At 36.5% G+C, this 20,639-nt stretch overlaps 2 protein-coding genes across 5 annotated transcripts in view; one reads left to right on the top strand and one right to left on the bottom strand.

Moving 5' to 3' along the window:
* Window positions 1-20,639, top strand: part of LOC139982981 (neuronal acetylcholine receptor subunit alpha-9-II-like) — a 209,595-nt gene that overhangs the window by 35,905 nt on the left and 153,051 nt on the right. The gene's annotated exons all lie outside the window — the stretch shown is intronic.
* LOC139982972 (uncharacterized) overlaps window positions 18,127-20,639 on the bottom strand; it is a 79,923-nt gene continuing 77,410 nt past the window's right edge. The window contains exon 35 of the mRNA XM_071996228.1: window positions 18,127-20,532. Within this exon, the coding sequence (XP_071852329.1) occupies window positions 20,357-20,532 (176 nt within the window). The 3' untranslated portion in view covers window positions 18,127-20,356. The remainder of the gene's footprint in view (window positions 20,533-20,639) is intronic.

The following is a 20,639-nucleotide window of genomic DNA, read 5'->3' as shown; positions in this document are numbered from 1 at the left end:
CGGTGCCCTAGTCATCGCTCCATATAAAGGGGATTGAAGGCGGGTGCATGTAAATAAAATAAATAGCTATTTGAGTTGTAAATTGTTATCGTGTTTACGCGCATGCGTAATAATTGTTCTTGCAATGTCGATAACCACCCGTTCTCATATTTGGACACGTCTAAGGTCATTTTTATTAACTTCCCGAGGCAAATCAATTCGTTGAAGAATGTGGAGAACGTATTATCGATTATGTTTTAGCTTAGTACATTTATTTATATCCAACCATCTTGTTATTCTAGCAGGATATCAGTCAACAACAGTACAACTATAGCTTTGTTCTATCGTAGGCCTTAGCTCATAACGATATTTGCATTAATCATCCGCAGTTCCTTTCATGGAACGGTTTGCTGTGAATGACCCGATATCTGCGCATCACATGGCTGATACTCCTTATTCTATGAAACTTCATTACCATATACCACTCCGCTGAGGTGAGTTATCACCAGCGACGTATGTAGGATTTCCACTTTCAAAGACACGAGCAGACGGAAAAATCACACTGCTTCGCAACTACAGACACAAGGCTGTGGGAACTTTACACTAAAAAAATACATTTTAAACACTGAATGAAGAGTTGTTTGTCGGCTTCAGGAAATATAATAACCCCATATATCATGTAGAATAGCTATAGTAATAAACGAGGAACTTCCTGTTCGTAGGATACGCCTGGTGTTACTCAAAAACAAAATAAAACAAAGGGCGAGCAATAAAAACATATACAGTTTGTTGTTATCATTGCGGAAGTTCCTGTTAACTCGTCATCACGTGAATCGTTTCATAGTTCCTCCAATAATTGTGGTTGATTTTTTTGGTAATGACACAACCGATACTGAGGCGATAATGTTGACCTGTGTATGTATATGTGCATCCATGGATGGTGCTTGTGGGGCTATGTATGTCTGAGTACGGGTTGGGGGAGGGCGGGAGGTTGGGTGAGGGCAGATGTAACCTAAATATACAATATTAAACTTCATACTTAAACAACATTGAAAGTCAATCTTATGAAGTACAGGAATAGTCTGATACTTTTGCGGGGCACAACAAAGGTCACATTCTAACATCCATATGTATAATTAGCATTAATGGGGCATTTCAGAAATTTATACTTTAAAGCTGAGTATTTGAAAACAATATTGACAAAATAGTACACAAATCATTCCTTTTCAATTAGATTTTGATATTTTAAACTAAAATTCTCTTTTTTACTTCCAAAATGTCTACGTTATAAATATCCGTCATTCCTTCTTGAATTTATATATTGTTTTTCAAATTGTGATATTATGAATACATCGCCACATTGAGATATTATGGATATATCGACAAAGTGTATATTCGGGATATAACATTTGTTACTATATAACATAAATAGTTAAATGAGTGAGATATTATGGTGCATTCCATATAATTCCATTCATAAATGTACATTCCCACCCTAGCTGTCTTTATTTCTCAACTGCGTCACTTATAATTGATATGTATAAATGTTTTAATCCTTGATCATGTTGAAGGTTGACATCTTATTGTGTTTGGCTGCTAGCTTTAAAGCAAGGAAATTACTTAATAGAACTTTCTGTCAGTCTCTGGTAATACCAATTATAACCTGGTGGGAATATATTATCATATACCAATATTGCTTCATCGTATGCTCATCTAGTTATGTAAACTTCAAGCCTGAAGCCTAATATACCATATTCTAAGGATACATTTAGAGCATAGATGAGTGCTTAAATCACCCCATGGTCTCTTGTATCAAATGCTTGACAAAGTTCAGTGGTGCCTCACCAATCTGTTTCTAAAAAGGGTTGGATAAAATGGGTCATGTGGGGACGAGGAAAGTGCAATATGGTTCAAGCTGGATATGATATAGCATTGACGTCTGTAGTGGTTTTGGCGAGCTTCTTCTTGCTATCAGGGGAAAGGTCATCACTAAGAAGAGTGGGAGCACATTTGGCGTCATGGAAGGATGAAATGTTGCTTTTGATGGCTTAATCCAGTGCAGAACATTACACTAAAAAACGTATAGCTAGACTGGTGGGTATCGGTAGAGTCTTGTTAACTTAATCGGGCCTTCAATCCTCAGTGCAGTGATTGTAGTTCCGTCGGGATACACAATGGCCAAAGTTTAATGCAATTGGAAAGATACTAAAATGATGATCAAATAAAACTTAAACTTCACCTGCCCATTTTTGTAGTTTGAGGGCCAGGGTGAAGGCACGCCACAGCTAACCGCACCCTTCGTCAACCCCAATAACTTTAGCCTACAAATTACCAGTAATCTGAACATACAACCTCAACTGTAACATTTTAAGAGGGCGCTATTCTATCCTGTTATACACCAATTTTAGTGTATTTTGTGTTTCAGATATCACAGAGCATACTGTTTGAATACATAACTCAATTACAGGACACCTAGATGTCCCCAATTAAAAAAAAATTGCCCCCCCCCCGGACTTCTAGGTGTGTGTTCAAACACAGGTCTCTGATTGAGGTGTCGGTTCAAGCACATGCACACAAATCATTTGTATATAACGAATTTAATGGGTTTTTTTTGTACTGTTTGAATGGGTACAGCTTTGTTATTATTACCGTCTCGTTTCAATCTGCTTGACGTTTCACTGTCCCCCGTTTCACAGTACCCCGTGTGATTGAACTATCTGATATAATTTGTTTCCAGATTATTTCACTTTCTGTCAAAGGCGATATAATTGTAAATAAACAAACTTATATAACAGGAAAATCAGTTTAATACCTTGGTTTATAAATGACATAATTTCGTTACTTAACTAACCATGCTGTACATTTCGAAGCGGTTATAGATAGATCAACTATAAACGAGGTCGAGGTCGAATTTAATTTTTAGTCTTCTATTTTTCTCATTTGGAACCCATTAAAGGGATTTTCTTATATTATCATACCTGGTCCTACCGAGGGGATACCATTACACGGTGCTTTTCAGGGACCTTAAATTTCCTCGAAGCGGTCGAGTTTGATATCCCAGATTGCGGGAAAAAATGCTTGCAAGGTTTATTTACAGGAAATGATAATAATGGATGCAAATGAGTCTCACATGGAGGATATTAATGTCAATGTGCTTAATGTCTTTTCGTCGTTATATAGTCATCAATTGAATGGTTGATATGTGTTACCGGAAGCAGATTAAAACGCTAAACGTTCACTGTAAATTCTGGACGGCTCACATAGCGTAAACATCTTGTCGTACAGGTTTTAGTAATATGAAAGCAAACTGCACCACTTGAATGGCATTAATCTCTCTCTATTGTTATAGACTTGTTTCCAATAAGGAAGATGTGGTTCGTCAATGAGAATCGATAAAGTCCACTAGTGTGTTACTTGTTGGACATAACGGGGACTACTTGGTATTCCATTAATGGTAGTTTTCTTCATCTTTTCATCGTCATCAGAATGTAGTCCATTGACTTGTAAAACAAATAGAACAGAGAACAAGGAATCGGATAACATTCTTCCGAGATCAAACTAGTTTTATCCTGAGACGTGTACAACGAACATATAGACCGAAGAGTTGAAGACATCGCGAAGATCATGTGTAGTATATGTTCCTTTTAAGGGGAATGATTATACACAGTCACGGTATCGATGCAAGGGGACTGGGGTTGAGAGCGGATCAGACGTTCGGTAGTTTGGTTTACGTGACCAGGTTCTTCCCTGACTTTTCTTTTAAAAATACCGCCGGTAATCAATCATGGGAGAATGTTCGACAGGTAGATTTTGCTGTAATTTGATAACTCACTTATATAATTTAATCATGAATAAGACAGAACTTTAGTCTTGATATGTTATAACACAAAGAAAACAGACAACTTTTAATCCAATAATGTTTCTGTAGCTATTCCAGTATTTTCAAGATATGTATCGTTAAATATACTTAGTTTCTGGAATATTCGTTTAGGCTAACTTGATGGTGACGTCGGCTCCTCACTGCAGTGCTTATAGTTAATATACGGTTGTTTTTAGGTCAACCAGAATATGTTTGTTATTCTTCATATAAGTAACTGAGCACCCTTGGATGGCAATCGACATCATTTGTCCTTAATAAATTTGTAATAAATTATAAACATGTCATTTGAGACCATAATAATCTTAATATCTCCCATTGAGTTTTGTAATGCAACCGAGGATCTAGTGTGATGGGCTGTGTAATAAACTAAAAGGTCCAGTCACTTTAAAGATGAACCTCAACTATTTCAAGGGTCATTCCAAAAAAACAAACATAAAATAAGTAAATGTGCTATACAAACATAGCTAGACCGAGAGCAGTGTTTAGTAACGGTCCACGGCATATCAAAGCTAATTTTGTTGCTGAAGTTATCAAAACATAATACGGGGTAATTTTTGTTTGTGAATCTCAAACAAAGTTCTTAAAAATCACTCAGTTTCCGAAACTAAATATCCTCTATGAGAGTTTGCTACAACACTGCGGCTTAGAATGGGACCACATTGACAATTGTATACTTTGGTGTTCTCACAAAGTTAAATATATTTTGAATTCTATGTATATTACAATTTTATTTCATAGTCTTGCTGGCTTGTATGTTTCTAATATTGCAACGATTATAATGCATGTTTTAGCGTAGGTTGTGTAAATCTTTACCAACACATTTATTTCAATTTATGTCAAACAATGAGTTTAATAAAGTTCCTGCAAACCCCTGTGAACCTCATGACTGTTTTAGTGTGTTTGTGTGTGCTTGACTTACCACAAATAACCCATTACAATGAAATCCATTCCACCTTCAGAGTGACAAAAAAGGATCTTTAAATGAATTCGATGGCGCTAGTTTGAAACAGGTTTGTTTTTAATACAAAATAATTTTATGGCAATTAAAAGCATCCGTAGATTCACTCTTAGGAGAATAGCGCCTCATCAGGCCACGTATTCAGTGGACGGTGGCTGCAAGCATGCCGGTCGCAGAGATGTCACCACCTCTGGCCAAAGGCAAGGATTCACGCACGCCACCTAGTACGCTTCTGGTCGATATGACCGACCTTCTGCGCATCCCCCCGGGTTCTTTTGCGACAACAAGGGAGACATGGCACGGGATCCTAGGCCACAAAAAGCACCATACCTACAGCCAATGGTATTATCGCCAGAGGCCTGTCTTGAACCCTAGCCACGATTTACACGACCGACGAGGAATGAGTCTTTCGTCACCCTCTTAACCACATCGGCCACCACATTAGCTAGTAATTGAAATGGTTGAATTAATATATCAAGACTTCAGCGTCGACTACTGAAATAGAAAAAGAAAATTTAAACGTGTTTAACCAACCATTGATGGAGTCGAACTCGGTTCATCAGGGTTTCCAGTCCACTGCTCTACCAATTGAGCCATTAGACGAGTTAACCTTCTACGAGCTTAATTTGGTATTGTTTGTTGGCTACAATCTATTGGTAGCAGTGAATGAAACTGCCTTCAACGAAATCTCTATTCATCCTGTTCTACTCCCATTAGAAAAACGGATCTGAACATATTTGTTAACAACAAGCTCACGTTTCAATGTCCTTGTATACACTGCAGCAAAGCAGTAAGAATTTCGTTTCCTCTCAAGACGTAAATGTACAGTTGGCTTATGCCCGATACTATCGATGACTTGGAAGCAGGCAGTAAAGAAAAACGGATTCCGTGAAATCTTCTTATGCACAAAAGATTGCTTAAGATTGTGCTCACAGGAGATTTCTAGCTGTAAGTTGTTTCCCTTAGTAGTAGATTTGGGAAACACGGGGATCGGGAATTCGTCAACTACAAGACTTTGTTTAGTCTGCAGTGACTTGATGTGTTTATTGGTCCTCTGAAACTACGGCATTTGCGTGTATATGCCCCCTTCAATGACTGTGTTCAACCCATACAGCAGTGACATGTTCGACTCTATCAGCAGCTAAAATCTCTATAAAGTATAAGTTATTAAAATTAAGTTTCCTCCTACTATTGATTTGAAAAGAGGTATTCGCGTCACCTCTCATAGAGTGTGGGTTCGAAATAATTGACATAATTCATCCTGAACTCTTATTTTGTCTATCATTTGTCTTTCATCCAGAACTCTTTTTTACAATATTTAACAAAAATGTTGTATATGTAATTAGACTAAGGGCCAACAGAGACCCCGCCCCCCCCCAGCTAGCTTTAACTTTATCACCTGACCCTTATTCACGCAACAATTTTAATCTTGATAAAAATGGACATTTTACAAATTATTGTAAGTGTTGGAAGTGTCAAAAGGAATGAAAACCAATGAGAACTTGTAAACTATAGAAACATTCTTTGTATTCCGTTCAAGTCATGGAGGATTAGAGATTACGTTGATGCCAAGAACTAACCGCCATGAAATGGAAGGAACGCTAAAAGGGAAAGTATTCTTATAAGAAATTCCTTCAGAAACTACACTTTATACAATCATAACAGAGCAATATGCTGCTTGGTCCTTTCTATGGATTTAAAACTAACGACTTTAGATCGATAACTTTCATACTTATACCTGATTTCTGTCATGTCACGCCATTTCAATGACACAACATCTTTGTTTTTTTCCCCTCAATATGGGCACTATACCTATAGCATATATCTTACAGTTCTCATTATTTAATTCAGCTGTGTCCGCTGACAGGCTACTGATTTGCTACAAGAAAATATACAAAACATAAATAAATGAAAACAAACATAACAGAAAGTAAATTTGAATCAATGGTAAATAACATGAACAAAAATTGACTTGACTTTACAGTATTTCGCATATAGCCACTCATCGGTCTTGTAGACAGAATTATATCCTCTCACTCATACGCACAATGGGAGCAGGGACATGTTTAACGTTTTTCGGCATATCAAAATTGACTGTAACCTTTAATCAGGGAGTCCTACACCCAACCCCTCGAAGCGGAAGACGAAAAATGCCATAGACAACACAAATAACAACCAGTACGGTAATTAATTCAGAACATGATATTCATTTCCGATTTTTTGTGCATGTGCCATCTATACCCGTTGATCATTTTTGTCTCCTGTGCTTTTCCATCCTTTTAATAATTCCTGATTTTAGGGTTTATTTTGTTATTCTGCATTTCATTTCCTTGATATATTCAATGTTACCTAGTGATATTTTGATAAACGTGATATTTGTCACTAATTGATACTGTATAGTTGAGTGACGTCAATACTTGTGAGGTCTTTTTCCAGGCTATTTACTTACTTAAGATTGTAATTGAGTTATCCTTGGTCAAGCTTTAAACAAAATTACACTACCCTTGTTGACACTGTTGAACTGGACGAGGGTTCAGTTTATATTTATACTCACCGAGTGGACAGCACATGTAAACGGAGCACTTTATAACCTATCACATTGAAAGTTAAGTGATAGATTTAAAATTATTTCAAAAGGTTTTAAAGGGCAAACTAAATCAAACCTTCCTTAAAAACCCGTAGAAAAGGTAGTAGAAAAGAGGGAGAAAAAAAGGAGATAATGCATGCACATTAATGCATATGTTGATTTAGCTGTGATAACCCATTAGCAGTTGATTGTTATAACGCATTAATTTCTGCAAACATGGATCTTCACCGTTTTGTCAGTGGGCGCTGTCATACCGTTCCTAATAGGGTGTGTCTAAGTTCTGGGTACAAACAGAGCCGTAGATACGGCTCCTGTTCCTAATGCGCATGATCGATCCTTTTTTTAAGTTCTAACGTTCTCAATCTTTGTACTGGTTGTGAAAATATGTTGAAAGAGATATAGTCTCCAATTAATTACGAGAAAAATCTAATTTGTAAGTCCTGTATATATTTAATTTCGGAGATTGGATACAATTTTAAAGCGGCTCAAAGCTCAAATTTGGTTTAGCAGACGTGATTAAATTTATCTCAAAGAAGCCTTCTGATTGGTTGATTACTAGACGTGCATGTGTAAAAGTTGTCAAACAAACGATAGGAAACATTTTGTAAGGTAAACTGTGCTCGTTACAGGAGTGGTTAAAGAACCACTTGTTAGTTATAATATGTCACATTATATTTGAAACACGGAATGCACTGGTACTTTGCCCAGAAGTGTTCGAGATTCCCCAATGGCTTTCTCAAATATTTCAAAGACTGCAAGTCGTCCACTTTCGCGGAACTAGATAAGACCTATATGACATCGCTGCACCGTTTATTCTAGGTATGACTGATGATCAATAACCGTTAACATATTTTTGCCAAACACGGGCAGGTATACTTAAAAAATATGATATCGCGAAGATATGAATATTTTCAATTTGGGGATAATATTTGTGAATGCATCTGGCAACAGCAGTGTGAATGATGTAATCATGACAACTGTGTTGAAGTTGTCTTTTGTTTTTCTTAATGCATATTAAAATCATGAATTCCCAGAGGAATTGCATATGCTTAGAAGAAGAAGGAACAAATAACGTTGCACTTTGATGAATTTGTATATTCAGACCAAACCAACTTTGCGAATGTATCACATTTCAAGGGGAAAATAGACAGAAGATGTAAAAAGGAGAGTAATACTATATGGTAGCACATCTATCGTGATAATATTTTAACACTACTGACTGCTATTCACTTCCCCTCTGCCCTTCACCCTCCTCCTACTTTTGCAACTTTTGCAATATAAAATGATACATTTTTACGAACACATTCATGGACCCCCAATTTCGTCCTTGAAATAATTTCGTTGTCACGATCACTGTTGTTTGAGAAACTAATGTTGCGTGACGATATTATGTACGTTGCACCCTTGTTGTGTGGTTGTTAATGCTACTAATGTTTCTTTATCTCTGTTTTAAAAGACAATTATCATGCGGTTAAATTTATGTGGTTTCGTTACATCAGTTCAGTCTTCTGTTAATGTAAGTCCATAATTGTTTTCGAAATTATAATTACTCAACCAAAGAACATTCTCATAAAAATAAGGATCACCTTCCCCCGCCCCACCCCCTTCATGGATGATATCCGACACCATTTGCCCTTGAAAAAGCGTTATTTTTATACTGAATTTTGTTCGTTGAATTTTGGGTTGCTTCTGATGAGCTAAGTAGTCCAGCCGTTTTGATAGATGAGACTTAAACAAGTTTCAGTGGTATGTAATACAGCAGTGCGGAAGCTAATAGATTCTGACGATTGTTACAATCAATGAGTTTTAGGTATGGGTAGTAGGTAAAACTATTTAATATACGTTAAGCGGGTCGACATGCATCCACCACATTTTTGACAGTCATTTTCATTTATAGTTTTATTTGTCATGAATTATGCTTTATATTCCGAGTTTTACGAGGGCGAAAACCAATTACCCAAAATTCCCAATTGCTCAGTCATTTTGTATCGCTTTGATTTGCACTGTGTCAAGAAAAGTTGACACTTTATTGAAATAAGATTACTTGTATTATCCACCACTGCTTCTCTGACTCTGTCGTAGACTATATACCCCTATTTAGAACCCATTGGTTATTTTATTTATTACTTTATACACAGTACGCACTGTATGAAATGTGTATTAAGAAGCTCCAAATACACATCTTTCACTACTGATATTTTAGGCGATGCGCGCAGGAACTGTTTCATGGCGTGGTCCAGGTTTCCTAATTATTGGCTGCTCAGTGTATAGAGGAGGTGAAAGCTTTACTGAGACATATTTGGGTTGGTGGTAGAACGATGTGTAAATCATGCTTAACGGGGTAACACATGCAAGTCATTGATCACTGTTTTGTAATTTCATCGGCGTGTGCTCTCCACCGATATATGAAGCGAAATCTTCATCTCTGATACAAATGAACACAGTGACTTACCATGCATGGAAGCACACAGCATAATCTTTCCACTGGTTGTGGTGATGTGTGTGGGGATTCATCTGCTCTGCTGACGAAGCGACGTTAAATGAATGGTGTCAGAGGTGTAGGTTGATCGGGAGGGTTGGGGTGAGAAAGAGGGAAAGCAATCCCTCTCGGGGTTATAAAATGCAGTGCGGCGTGCTGTTAAGACGGAGAGGACTTTGGGACGTCCTAGTGATGATGTTATAGTTGTTGGACACTTACATCTCAATGAACGGCTGGCAATATTATTGCTTAACGGTATTGCGGTTTACATCAATGTTTTAAGACCCATCGAAGGTTACCGGTTATCGGTCTTCATAAAAACCTATCAAGCCTAACCCCTAAAACACTGATCCATCCTACTGACTAACAATTCCCGAACGTTTCTTTATTAAATTGAAAAAAATATACATAAAACCGTCCGTAATATTGAGTTACTATATTTAATCAATGTAGCCACTTTATCAATATAACCACATTTGTGATCACATATGTAATCAATTTAACCACGACTTCAAGTTTCCTTAATACTCGGTTCGTATCCCGTAACGTTAACAATTCCCGAACGTTTACTATATCAAACCTAACCCCTAAAACACTGATCAATCCTCAAGTTTCCTTAATATTCGGTTCGTATCCTGTAACGTTAACAATTCCCGAACGTTTCCTTTTGAAATATCATATTTAATCAAGGTTGGGCGAAATGACCAGACTGGTTGGGCGAAATGACCAGGCTGGTTGGGCGAAATGACCAGGCTGGTTGGGCGAAATGACCAGGCTGGTTGGGCGAAATGACCAGGCTGGTTGGGCGAAATGGCAGTTGGGCGAAATGGTTGTTGGGCGAAGTGTCCTGCTTCCTAAAATATATGGCTTATAACGAAGAGAAAAAAAAAAAACGAACAAACTTAGATATAACTTAAGACTTGCTATGTCACATACCAAGAAGTAAGAAACTAATCAGTGCTAATAATATATGGTTTTTCAGGTTGGGAGGGGGCTGCAGCCCCAGCCCCTTTCCTCCGCCTCCTACGCCTATGACTAAGCCTATAATGGTAACATTCAGTTATTCCTTTATCAAGCAAGAGTCTTAACCTGACAAATATATATAACTTCCGCTGGTATGTTAGTTAGAAGAATGCTAACCTACCGACGGAGGACGAAATATATTCATGTTGTCAGCCCTCTCGAGATCATCAGTGTTCATCCAAAACTCTAGCATGTCAGAACGAAGCTTGAGTGTAGTCTTGCAATGTTCTCGAAGATTAGGAATGAATCACTGTTATCTGTATTTCTAGAACATTTGGGGCAATAATGATGACTTTTTATTTTTTTCATGCCATTTTCCACCATCAAAATAAATAAATTATTTTGCGTTGTCATCACATTTAAAACCAACTCTACGAGTATCATTTCACACGTTCAGTTTGGTTTGAATCAGCACATTTCACTTCCCAAATCGGTTATTTTACACTTACCAGCAATTTTTAGCTGACACGGTTTATCTTCACTACTCGACGTAGCTTCTTCCATATGTAACCTGTGCAGAAGGGAACTATCTGACCCCGCAGCCAAAGCTCTAATCATGGAAAGAAACAGGAACGCAACAAACATCCTTGCTGCAAACGAGGTGCTAATAAAACAAAGATTGATTGGATGTGACTGAAGCAGTACGGTTGAAAAATAATACGGTTGTGATAGGGCTTGAACTCTGTTAGCTTTAATATATGGAATTCGTATTGGCAACGGATAGACTAACCGTCATTGGGTCTCCATAGAATTACTTTCCTGTGTTACTTCCATGTTCAGTGTTTACGACAACAAAGTGACGTACATTTTATGTAGATCTATCGTGTCTCTCAGTTTGTAACTCATTTTCGAACGCCATCACCATGCATGGAGCGACCTTATTGGGGTGTTACGTCCCAAGCATGCAGATGAGGCGTAGGGAGGTAGGGTGGGTGTAGAGGGGGAGGGGGGAGGGCGATGAGGCAGGTGGGATTTATGCCGTGTATAGGGTGTTCCTTCCAGTAATCGGGCCATACAGGCTCACGATTATGCGATTACAAACAAAGTAAATCAAAGTATTAGAACCAATAATGAGTATTTCTCCTAAGATCTATAATTATTGACTTTGACATTGGTTGTACTTAAAACTCACATAGAATAACAGGACAAGTATAATCCTGTTTTGACCACGTTCTATATACCAATTTGAGATTTACAGTGACACACTCCATTCATGCGGACTGGACATGTAGTTATACCGCATTTTTGTCAGGCTCGACGATGCTGTTTAGCTGCTCACAACACATTTTACTTTCAAACAGTAAATATTATAGTGTCTTGAATGTAGATAATCTTGATATAAAGATCGCTCTTGATCTTATTGCAGGAAGACGTAATGACTAGACAGCAGATTACTAGATTAGAATAAAACCAGGGCAGAGGTCCACCTGGGTTTAGGGCACTAGTCAAGAAGAATTTTACTTTTGTAATATATGCTACGATTGCCAAAGATTGAATATGAAATAAAGTCGAATATATTAGTAAGTCAAACTACTTCTTATCTCGAAAAGGAACTGTTATCTCTAAAGGAGAGGAAGGTTTGTGGTTATTTCAATCTCAAAACAGCTCATTGTTAATAGCGAACGATAATCCCCTTCTTTAGCTGTTAAACTGGCGTCTGCTAAGATTCTCTGGTTGAAAGCTATCTGACGTATATTGGTTTAGAACTATGGAGCGCCAAAAGAAATAACTGTGGTTTAAACTGTGACATTTTATAACTCAAAAATTAAAACAAGCTATGAAGAAGGGATCATTTACAAATTATCTGATATACACTAATTAATTATCAGTCTTTTCATCCCTTAAATGAGATTCAAAGACGAATAATATATTTTAAGTTTGTCTCGTCTTTAAGGTGAACTCCTTGATTCATATTTCAACTTATATCCAGAATCCAGTAACTTATAAATATGGGAGAATAGTAGTAAGTATTTGGATGCTGTCAATTTAAAACTTAATAATGCTTCAAGTCACAAAATAGAGGATGTAACTAACCCCCTCCGCCACCCCCTCCCCAAAAAAGGAGAAGAAGAGGTTCAGATAAGTCAACAACCGCTATATCCGAGGTCATTTAAAACCCCCGGGGAAGATAGGGAAGGAGCCAGGGGAAATATATACAAGAAAATTGTATGCACATTTTCATAATAAAATTAATAAACAATTCTCTGGCTCGTCGCAACACCTTGGATGATATTTTTTTAATTTATTGCTTAAAACTGTTTTGAAATGCTTTGACAACAAAACACCGAAATTGTGATTCCTAAACATTTTTATTTTGAATTTTCGCTACATCGTTTACTATTATGTTTAATTCCCACACTAATTGTAACCCTGTCTCGCTATAAACGGCCGAACTTAAAATCGTTTGCGTAGCGTGTAACATGTATACAAAGAGGTAAAGTAGAAAGAAGGAAAAAGCTTGGTCAGTTATTTTATGGTTTGCGTAGCGTGTAACATGTATACCAACAAGCAGGAACAATCATGGTTATTTTTAACAAAAATCTTAAAAAGAGGGACTACCTACCACGTACAGCAGTTTTATTAAAAAGGTTGTATGGGTCAGTTCCAGCGGAGCGCTCTCTTTCTCCATTTGTTATGTGTAATGTATAAGGTGTTTGTTATTTGCTCTCATTTGTTGAGTAGAACAATAAACTGATCGACACGGGTTCTGGAATCATCATACAGCCTCCGTGGTACAATAGGTTAAATATCAGAGCAATTTGAGCTATACAATGAATCACTCATAAATCTTGACGACTTTAAAATATATTTACCAAATTGTGAATAGAACTTTACTGATAGTGTGCTTGAATGGCCGTTTGATCCAACTCCACCGTTATGATTTATATTGGTTGAAATTCTCTGCGGTTAACAACTCAAACATCGCTAGATTCTTCTAACATTTCTATAACCACTGCAAGAATATCATATAGTTACACACATTCCATTATGTATCGAACATCCTTGGACGATGTGTTCTGAGAGTTACAGGTCGCACGATGTGCGCCATTACCACATACTGTGTAATTATCAGTACTCGCCTATACCATGAAGGTAAACTTCCTTACTGATGGAAACATGGCAAGAAGGAAAACAAAAGAAAATTACAATTATATTAAAGAACAATAATAAAGAACAAGAATAAGGTTTAACAAGGAATCAAATAATGATTCTTGAATTGCGATACTCAGTAAGAATGTCACGGGTGGGTTGGATTTTAGTAATAGCTGCCAACAGCCACCCTCAGATTGCTACGTTCGGCACCAAAGCGGGATCAGGTAAATGGTGTTAGATCAAATAACGACACGGATTTGGAGTAGGTTTGTGTAAACCTGATTGTTATTTACAGCGTTTGAAAATAGCTGGTCCGTTTCTAGCCAGGTTTTAACTATTACGGTTTCACCACTGCATACGTCGAGGATGACCAAGGGTCGGAAATACTACAATATACCGGGAACCTTTCGTGGGGAGACTCAAGGACGAATCCCACTTAACCATGTATAAACCCCGACGAAAACACAGGTTTACCACAAACTACAACGGCTGTGGAGACTATGCTATACCTATATGGTAAGCGATGAAGCTATAGTCACGCCCATTACCTCCAACAAAGTATATTCATAGTGACCAGGTTACCTGACCTCAAATACTATTCAGAACAACACTCACCTGCTCACATAACGCACGCAGCTCAGTTTTTCATGGTTACTGGGTTGTGCAGTCGTACGTTGATTCGTTAAGCATATTCTAATATTAGGCTAATGAGGCATATATTAGTAGTTGCTCGGTGTTGATTCTTGTTACACTCTGCTATAATTATAACATACTGTCTATGTTCTTACTTCCCATTTTAATGTTGCAATTATATTAAATAAGACATCCAAAACTTACTATCTTTGAAACATGGAAAAAGCATACATAAGGGTTGGCAAAATGCAGCCAAAAAATATGAGAACACAAAAAAATCTATTGAGTTCATTGTTTAGTACTGCCTCTTGAAAATATTTACATTACCATCATTATAGCATCTTAAACAAAAGGCTGCCTTGTAATAATTTATTTACACATTTTCATTGTTGCCTAATTTCATGCACAGTATCGCTACATCTTGCAATTATTTATTTACACAGTATCATAGTAAAATATCATCATGTACAGCATCGCTACAGATTGTTCTTATAGCATTTTACAATGCTAGTCCGCAAAAACTTAATATTTGATACTTCAGTTTTAACTTTACAAGTTTCCCCCCGCCCCCCCCCCCCAATAAAAACGTTTAATATGCCTGCAAAAAACCCATGTAATGGGATGTACTGCCAACGTGGTGGGAAACATGCTTGTCTTGCTTTTGCAAGTACATAAGACCAACAGTTATCACTTTTTCCAGATGTTTTCTTAATATTCAAGTACAACATTAATTTTTCTAGCTATCGCTTTTGTCTAATTTTCCTTAGTTAACTGTCTGTGATTAATAATTCCTCATTACAATTGCAGTGTGTCCGTCATTGTACTCACACTACAACAAAGTTGCATGTACTGGCAACATAAATCCGATCTGTGTTTATGATTTTTAATCGTACTCATACCAAGGGAAATACTTACTTTTACTCGTACTAATTCTGTTTTTATTATAGTTTAACACAAATGTTATCTCTGTTTATGATTTGTAATCGTACTCATACCAAGGTAAATTTCTACTTTTACTCGTACCAATGTTGTTTTACTTCTATAACACAAGTCTGATCTATGTTTAGAATTTGTAATCGTACTCATACAAATGAAAAATTCTACTTGTAACCGTAGTCACGTTGTTATACTCGTAAAATACAAATCTGATCTCTGTTTACTTTTTTTTGTAATCGTACTCATTCCGAGGGAAAAACTTCACTTTAACTCATACCAATCTTGGTTTATTAGGATATCAAAATTTTGGTCTCTGTTTATGCCTATAGGTCTCGCACCACAATTATTTGTTCCATTGACTTACAAACTAAACTGGTTACTTTCACGACCTGCCAAAGCATAGATAAAAGTTTTCAACTGGTGTATCCTACCCACCACATGATAGCTGAGAACTTGGCCTATCATGGCACTTGCAAACTTCTATACCATGACCTTTAACATTTTGAGCTAGAAGAGGAGCAAGTTTAGCATACTGAACCCCCATTTTTCCATATGCTTGCTCGGAGTAATATCAACATTTAACCAAAGAATTTCTAAAATGTTTTATATCACCTTCGATCCTCCCTATTTTCCCACCATCTGTACCTTAAATTATGCTCTTTCATAGGCAGAACAAATAATGACAGTAACTGATAACATGCTTAAACAAGCATTACCTTAGGTACAGTACTTTTACCTCTTTTCTCTGACAATGGTTAACCTTTCGAGCGGACGAACACTACTCTAATTGTGGTACGGTACCTATACAAGAAGTTAATACTACAACACACACAAAGAGCTGGTACATGTAATTAATTGTGAATGAATAATCGTTTAGCTGGCCTTCTTTTGTGTACTCGGTGCCACTGTTTCGTCGTCAGATTTGTCTCTACCCTATGGCTTTCCAAAGAAAAATCGGAAAATGGCGTACGGAAACATTTGTCCCTTATCTAAGGTCATTTTTAACTATCAATGAAATAATATGCCTATTTGTTTGTGCTAATGACATAACGAAATACGGTATGTCCGGTGATGTTATTCTTAAAAAGAGTTACATCATACATCCAAACGGTCAAATGATGGCGTCAGCAATCAGTTGATAGTACAGTTCTTAGCCATGATAGTGATTAACGTCTCGTCATCTTGATTCCAAAGTTGAAAGATTATGTAATACACACCCTTTGGGAGAAAGGAGACAGAAAAAACAAAATAATAATACGTCAAGTATATTCATCTCTAATAAGGTTTTAGCATAATTTCATAAAAAAAGGCAAAAACAAAATTACGAGGGAGTGGCCCCTTGTTTAGGAAGCTGGTGGCTAGAGTGCTTGTGAGTAAAACTCCGGGAGAACAGTTCTCTTCCGAGGAACAGCCCAGCCCAGCTACCGGGAAGAATTATTTTCTTTAATCTTTTTTTTTAGCTACTGGTCTCTCCATGGGAGGGTGGGATTGTCACGTCCGGGGCAGCCTCCAAATTATGTGTAAGTATTGAAGCTCCCTTTCTGAATATTTTGCTTGTCTGCCTACTATTATTACAACTTTATTAAAAAAATGGATTGTCTGTTTTGTTTAATAATTTGTTTTTTGCTAACCTGCAGGAGCCGATCAGGCATCGATCAGACATGACACACTCTGATCATCCTCGCGGCTGATTATCTGTTATATTAACAAACCTACCACGTCGCACTGCTATATACAACCAATGCAACACACAAACGGACCGACAGATTCTGAAAATGACGTGACGTCATTATTGTCGTGAATCCTTAGTAATGAAGGTCGTCGACATCAGTTATCGAGAAACTGGGTTTTACACAGTAAATGACTGATTAACGCACACTGAACGACTGTTTTCTGTTAGCGATCAGTGCTTGTTTTGACTCACGTTAAAATTGATTTACAGGTGTTTGCAATGATTTCTTGAAAGGACTCGATGGGATGTAACTGATTTCACCGTGCTCGATTTCACTTGGTAATGGTGCTGTCGGCACAGTCCATTCGAGTTGGTAGCATTCAGCATATATGATATTGTGAGGATGATGTTGGTTTTACATTGCAGGGCCTGGACTATTGGATAAGTAGTACTTTTATCCTATTATTATATCGTGAACATTATATTTATCATATTTAACAGGAGTCGATTAGTACTATATAGGGTTTTTGACTTTATGATTCATCATCATGTCGACAAGTCTCTTAAACGCCTACACAAAATGTTTACAACAAGTCGTCAATAACTCCAGATTGCACAATTGATACCGCATACGAACATCGCTTTGGAATCAGATACATATAAATTTAAGTGAACAATTTCTAGTTATGTCACATGTCCACAGCAAGGCAATAACCTTTAGGAATATAATGCGCAATTAAAACAACAATTGTACAACGTTATACTGATGGGTCAGAATGCTGTACGGTCTAAGCCAGTCACAAGATCGAAAATCAGAACAATGATGATGTATAATATTCTCCTTGCTTTTAAAACAGAAACACAAATGGGACAGGTCATGGCTGGGTATAAATACTAGTTGTATTCTTTTAATCTGAGCTAGTTGGTACCGGCTCCCGAATACTTGTGCAATTAAAACCACGTGTTGTTGTATTTCTCTGTTACTAGCGAGGTACACAGGACTATACATAACACTCATGACGCCGTTTCCTTGCCTTTGCAATAACTACAACGTTAATTTCCTCTTCGTATTGACTTCTTGCTGACAAAATGTTAATAATAAACGAAGTATGAGTACCATTTTGCTAACATAATGTATCAGAAAGTAAGCAGGTTGATTTCAGATAAGCTTTAATGTAAGAGTAAAATCATCTTTAATGTTGAATCATAATTTCTTCTAACGATTTTATATCTGGAAAAAAAACCATCTCTATCCAGCACCCTTACTAAGAGCTGCGATGCTGAGATATGCTAACAGTGTAGAATATTTGTTTCCATTAATTCCAAATGGTTGAATTCAGTTAAAAATGCCTGTGGTATAACATAACACACCACAACGCTACAGAATCTTTCACAAAGATATACATATATTATTATATATATAATTATTATATATATTCATATATATATATATATATATATATATATATATATATATATATATATATAAATATATATCTCTTGGCTAAAATCTCATCACATCTCGTCATCATTTACTTAGTAAGAAACGACCATAAAAAAGTTTAAATTCATTAAACTTTATTATTAGCTACGCCATGAATTCCAGATAAACAATATCATTCTTGTGAAAAGAAAAATGTGACTGTTCGGCATTCGGTTGAGAATATATGGAGCAATGCGGTTTCTGATCGCATGTGTTGAATGCTTTGCTACAGGTAGTATTAAAGCAATCACGTCAACTTGCTTCCATCTCTGTGTAATACGCATTAACATTGACGAGCGACTTTATCGTCCTTGGTTAACAAAATTAATGTTGACAGATCGGGAGGGAAGATTTATTGTTGTGGGAATATACTTTTGTAATTTAATCATAGCTGGAATCTCTACATCGCATTATCATTACTATGGTTAAATGTGTTGCTCCAAGCAGAAATTCCCCAGACACGACTTTAAAGATGTCATTGTTTCGTGAAGAATAAGTCAGAGGAGACATCTTAATAATTAACAACAACTCGTATCTAAAAGTCTGGGAAACACTTCCAAGGACTTCATGAAATCTAAAAGAAACCACCGCAGGCGCCGATTTGGGTGAGTTTTATAGCAGAGTACCTAGATTGAATCTGTAAGAGAAGACGATTTTGGAAAAGAGTATGGTATGTTGACCAGAGTAGCTCGTCCACTTATTAGTATTATAGATATGACGCATGTATTATCAAGAATTCAATTGCATTAAATTGTAAAATGTAAACGTTTTAATGTAAATACGCTTTGCGTGTGTAGATGGCCATATTCTGCAAAGGCCTTAACGCTGGTATAAGTTTAAAACAGCATATTTGCTTTCAGAATTTGAGACAGAGACTGTTTATATATATGTCGCACTAGGATATAAAGAAAGCTATGTCTGGTTATTCATAATTTAACATAATTGTTATAAAAAATGTAAATAATTAAAGTTAGAAGTTGTAAATAGAGACTGAGAGTAAATCGTGCAACGTTACTCTTAGCCTGTGCTGTTTATCACATTTAAATGTACATACCATTAAGCAACGCTTTTATGATTGAAGTGAGATGAAACGTCTGGTTAAAATAAACTGAGTATTTGACATTATTTTGCAATTCATTTCACTTATTTGCATTTAGTAAATTCTTCACAATTGTCTCAATATAAATCAAGGCATTTTTCATGCGAAATTAGATAGTAACTTTTCATGCTTTCAGAAAGAAGTATAGAATGGTTAATAATCCACGTGATTAAAATAAGTAATTATTTACATTAAATCAGCAAAATAAAGTACGGTAAATATTTGACAATGTTCACATTACTTTAGACAAATCATAGATATTCTCGATCGCTTAAATGACTGTATTACTAATGTTTTGATATTTGGCATTACAATCAATAACTTTAAAGTATATATGGTGACCATGGTATGTCATGATTATTGTCCGTCAAAATCGTCATTATTTTACGACTAAGGACTTAACAGCACAAACACATTTTCATTTTTTTTTCTATTCTAGTTGAACTATTAAACAGTTGAATTAAAATTACAATAACATTTTAAGATTTACCAAAAATGTTAACGAACTAGTCACAATTGTTACGAAATCTTTAATTACGTTAACTTTTCCTCTGTCTGGATATTGGATTTATCGTCTATCAACGGTACTTGTTTTGGTCGGATCTTAAAAAGACGTTTCCCACTCCGAAGCGCATTAACTGCACAAGTCGTAATTTTTTTGTTGACTTGTAGCTTTCCAAGGATATGGAAGACGCCCATCAACAGTTCTCCTGTGTTTTAAGAGAAAGAAAATGGTTAAGGTGTTATATTGTTCCGTTTTTGTATACATTCCGCTATATATATCTTTCTTCAAACAACTGAAAATATTTATAGTCCG

Source organism: Apostichopus japonicus, chromosome 16, assembly GCF_037975245.1.
Source record: "Apostichopus japonicus isolate 1M-3 chromosome 16, ASM3797524v1, whole genome shotgun sequence".
In the NCBI taxonomy this organism is placed as follows: Eukaryota; Metazoa; Echinodermata; class Holothuroidea; order Aspidochirotida; family Stichopodidae; genus Apostichopus; species Apostichopus japonicus.
The sequence above is the reverse complement of the archived record's forward strand: the minus strand, read 5'-3'. Positions and strand labels throughout refer to the sequence as shown.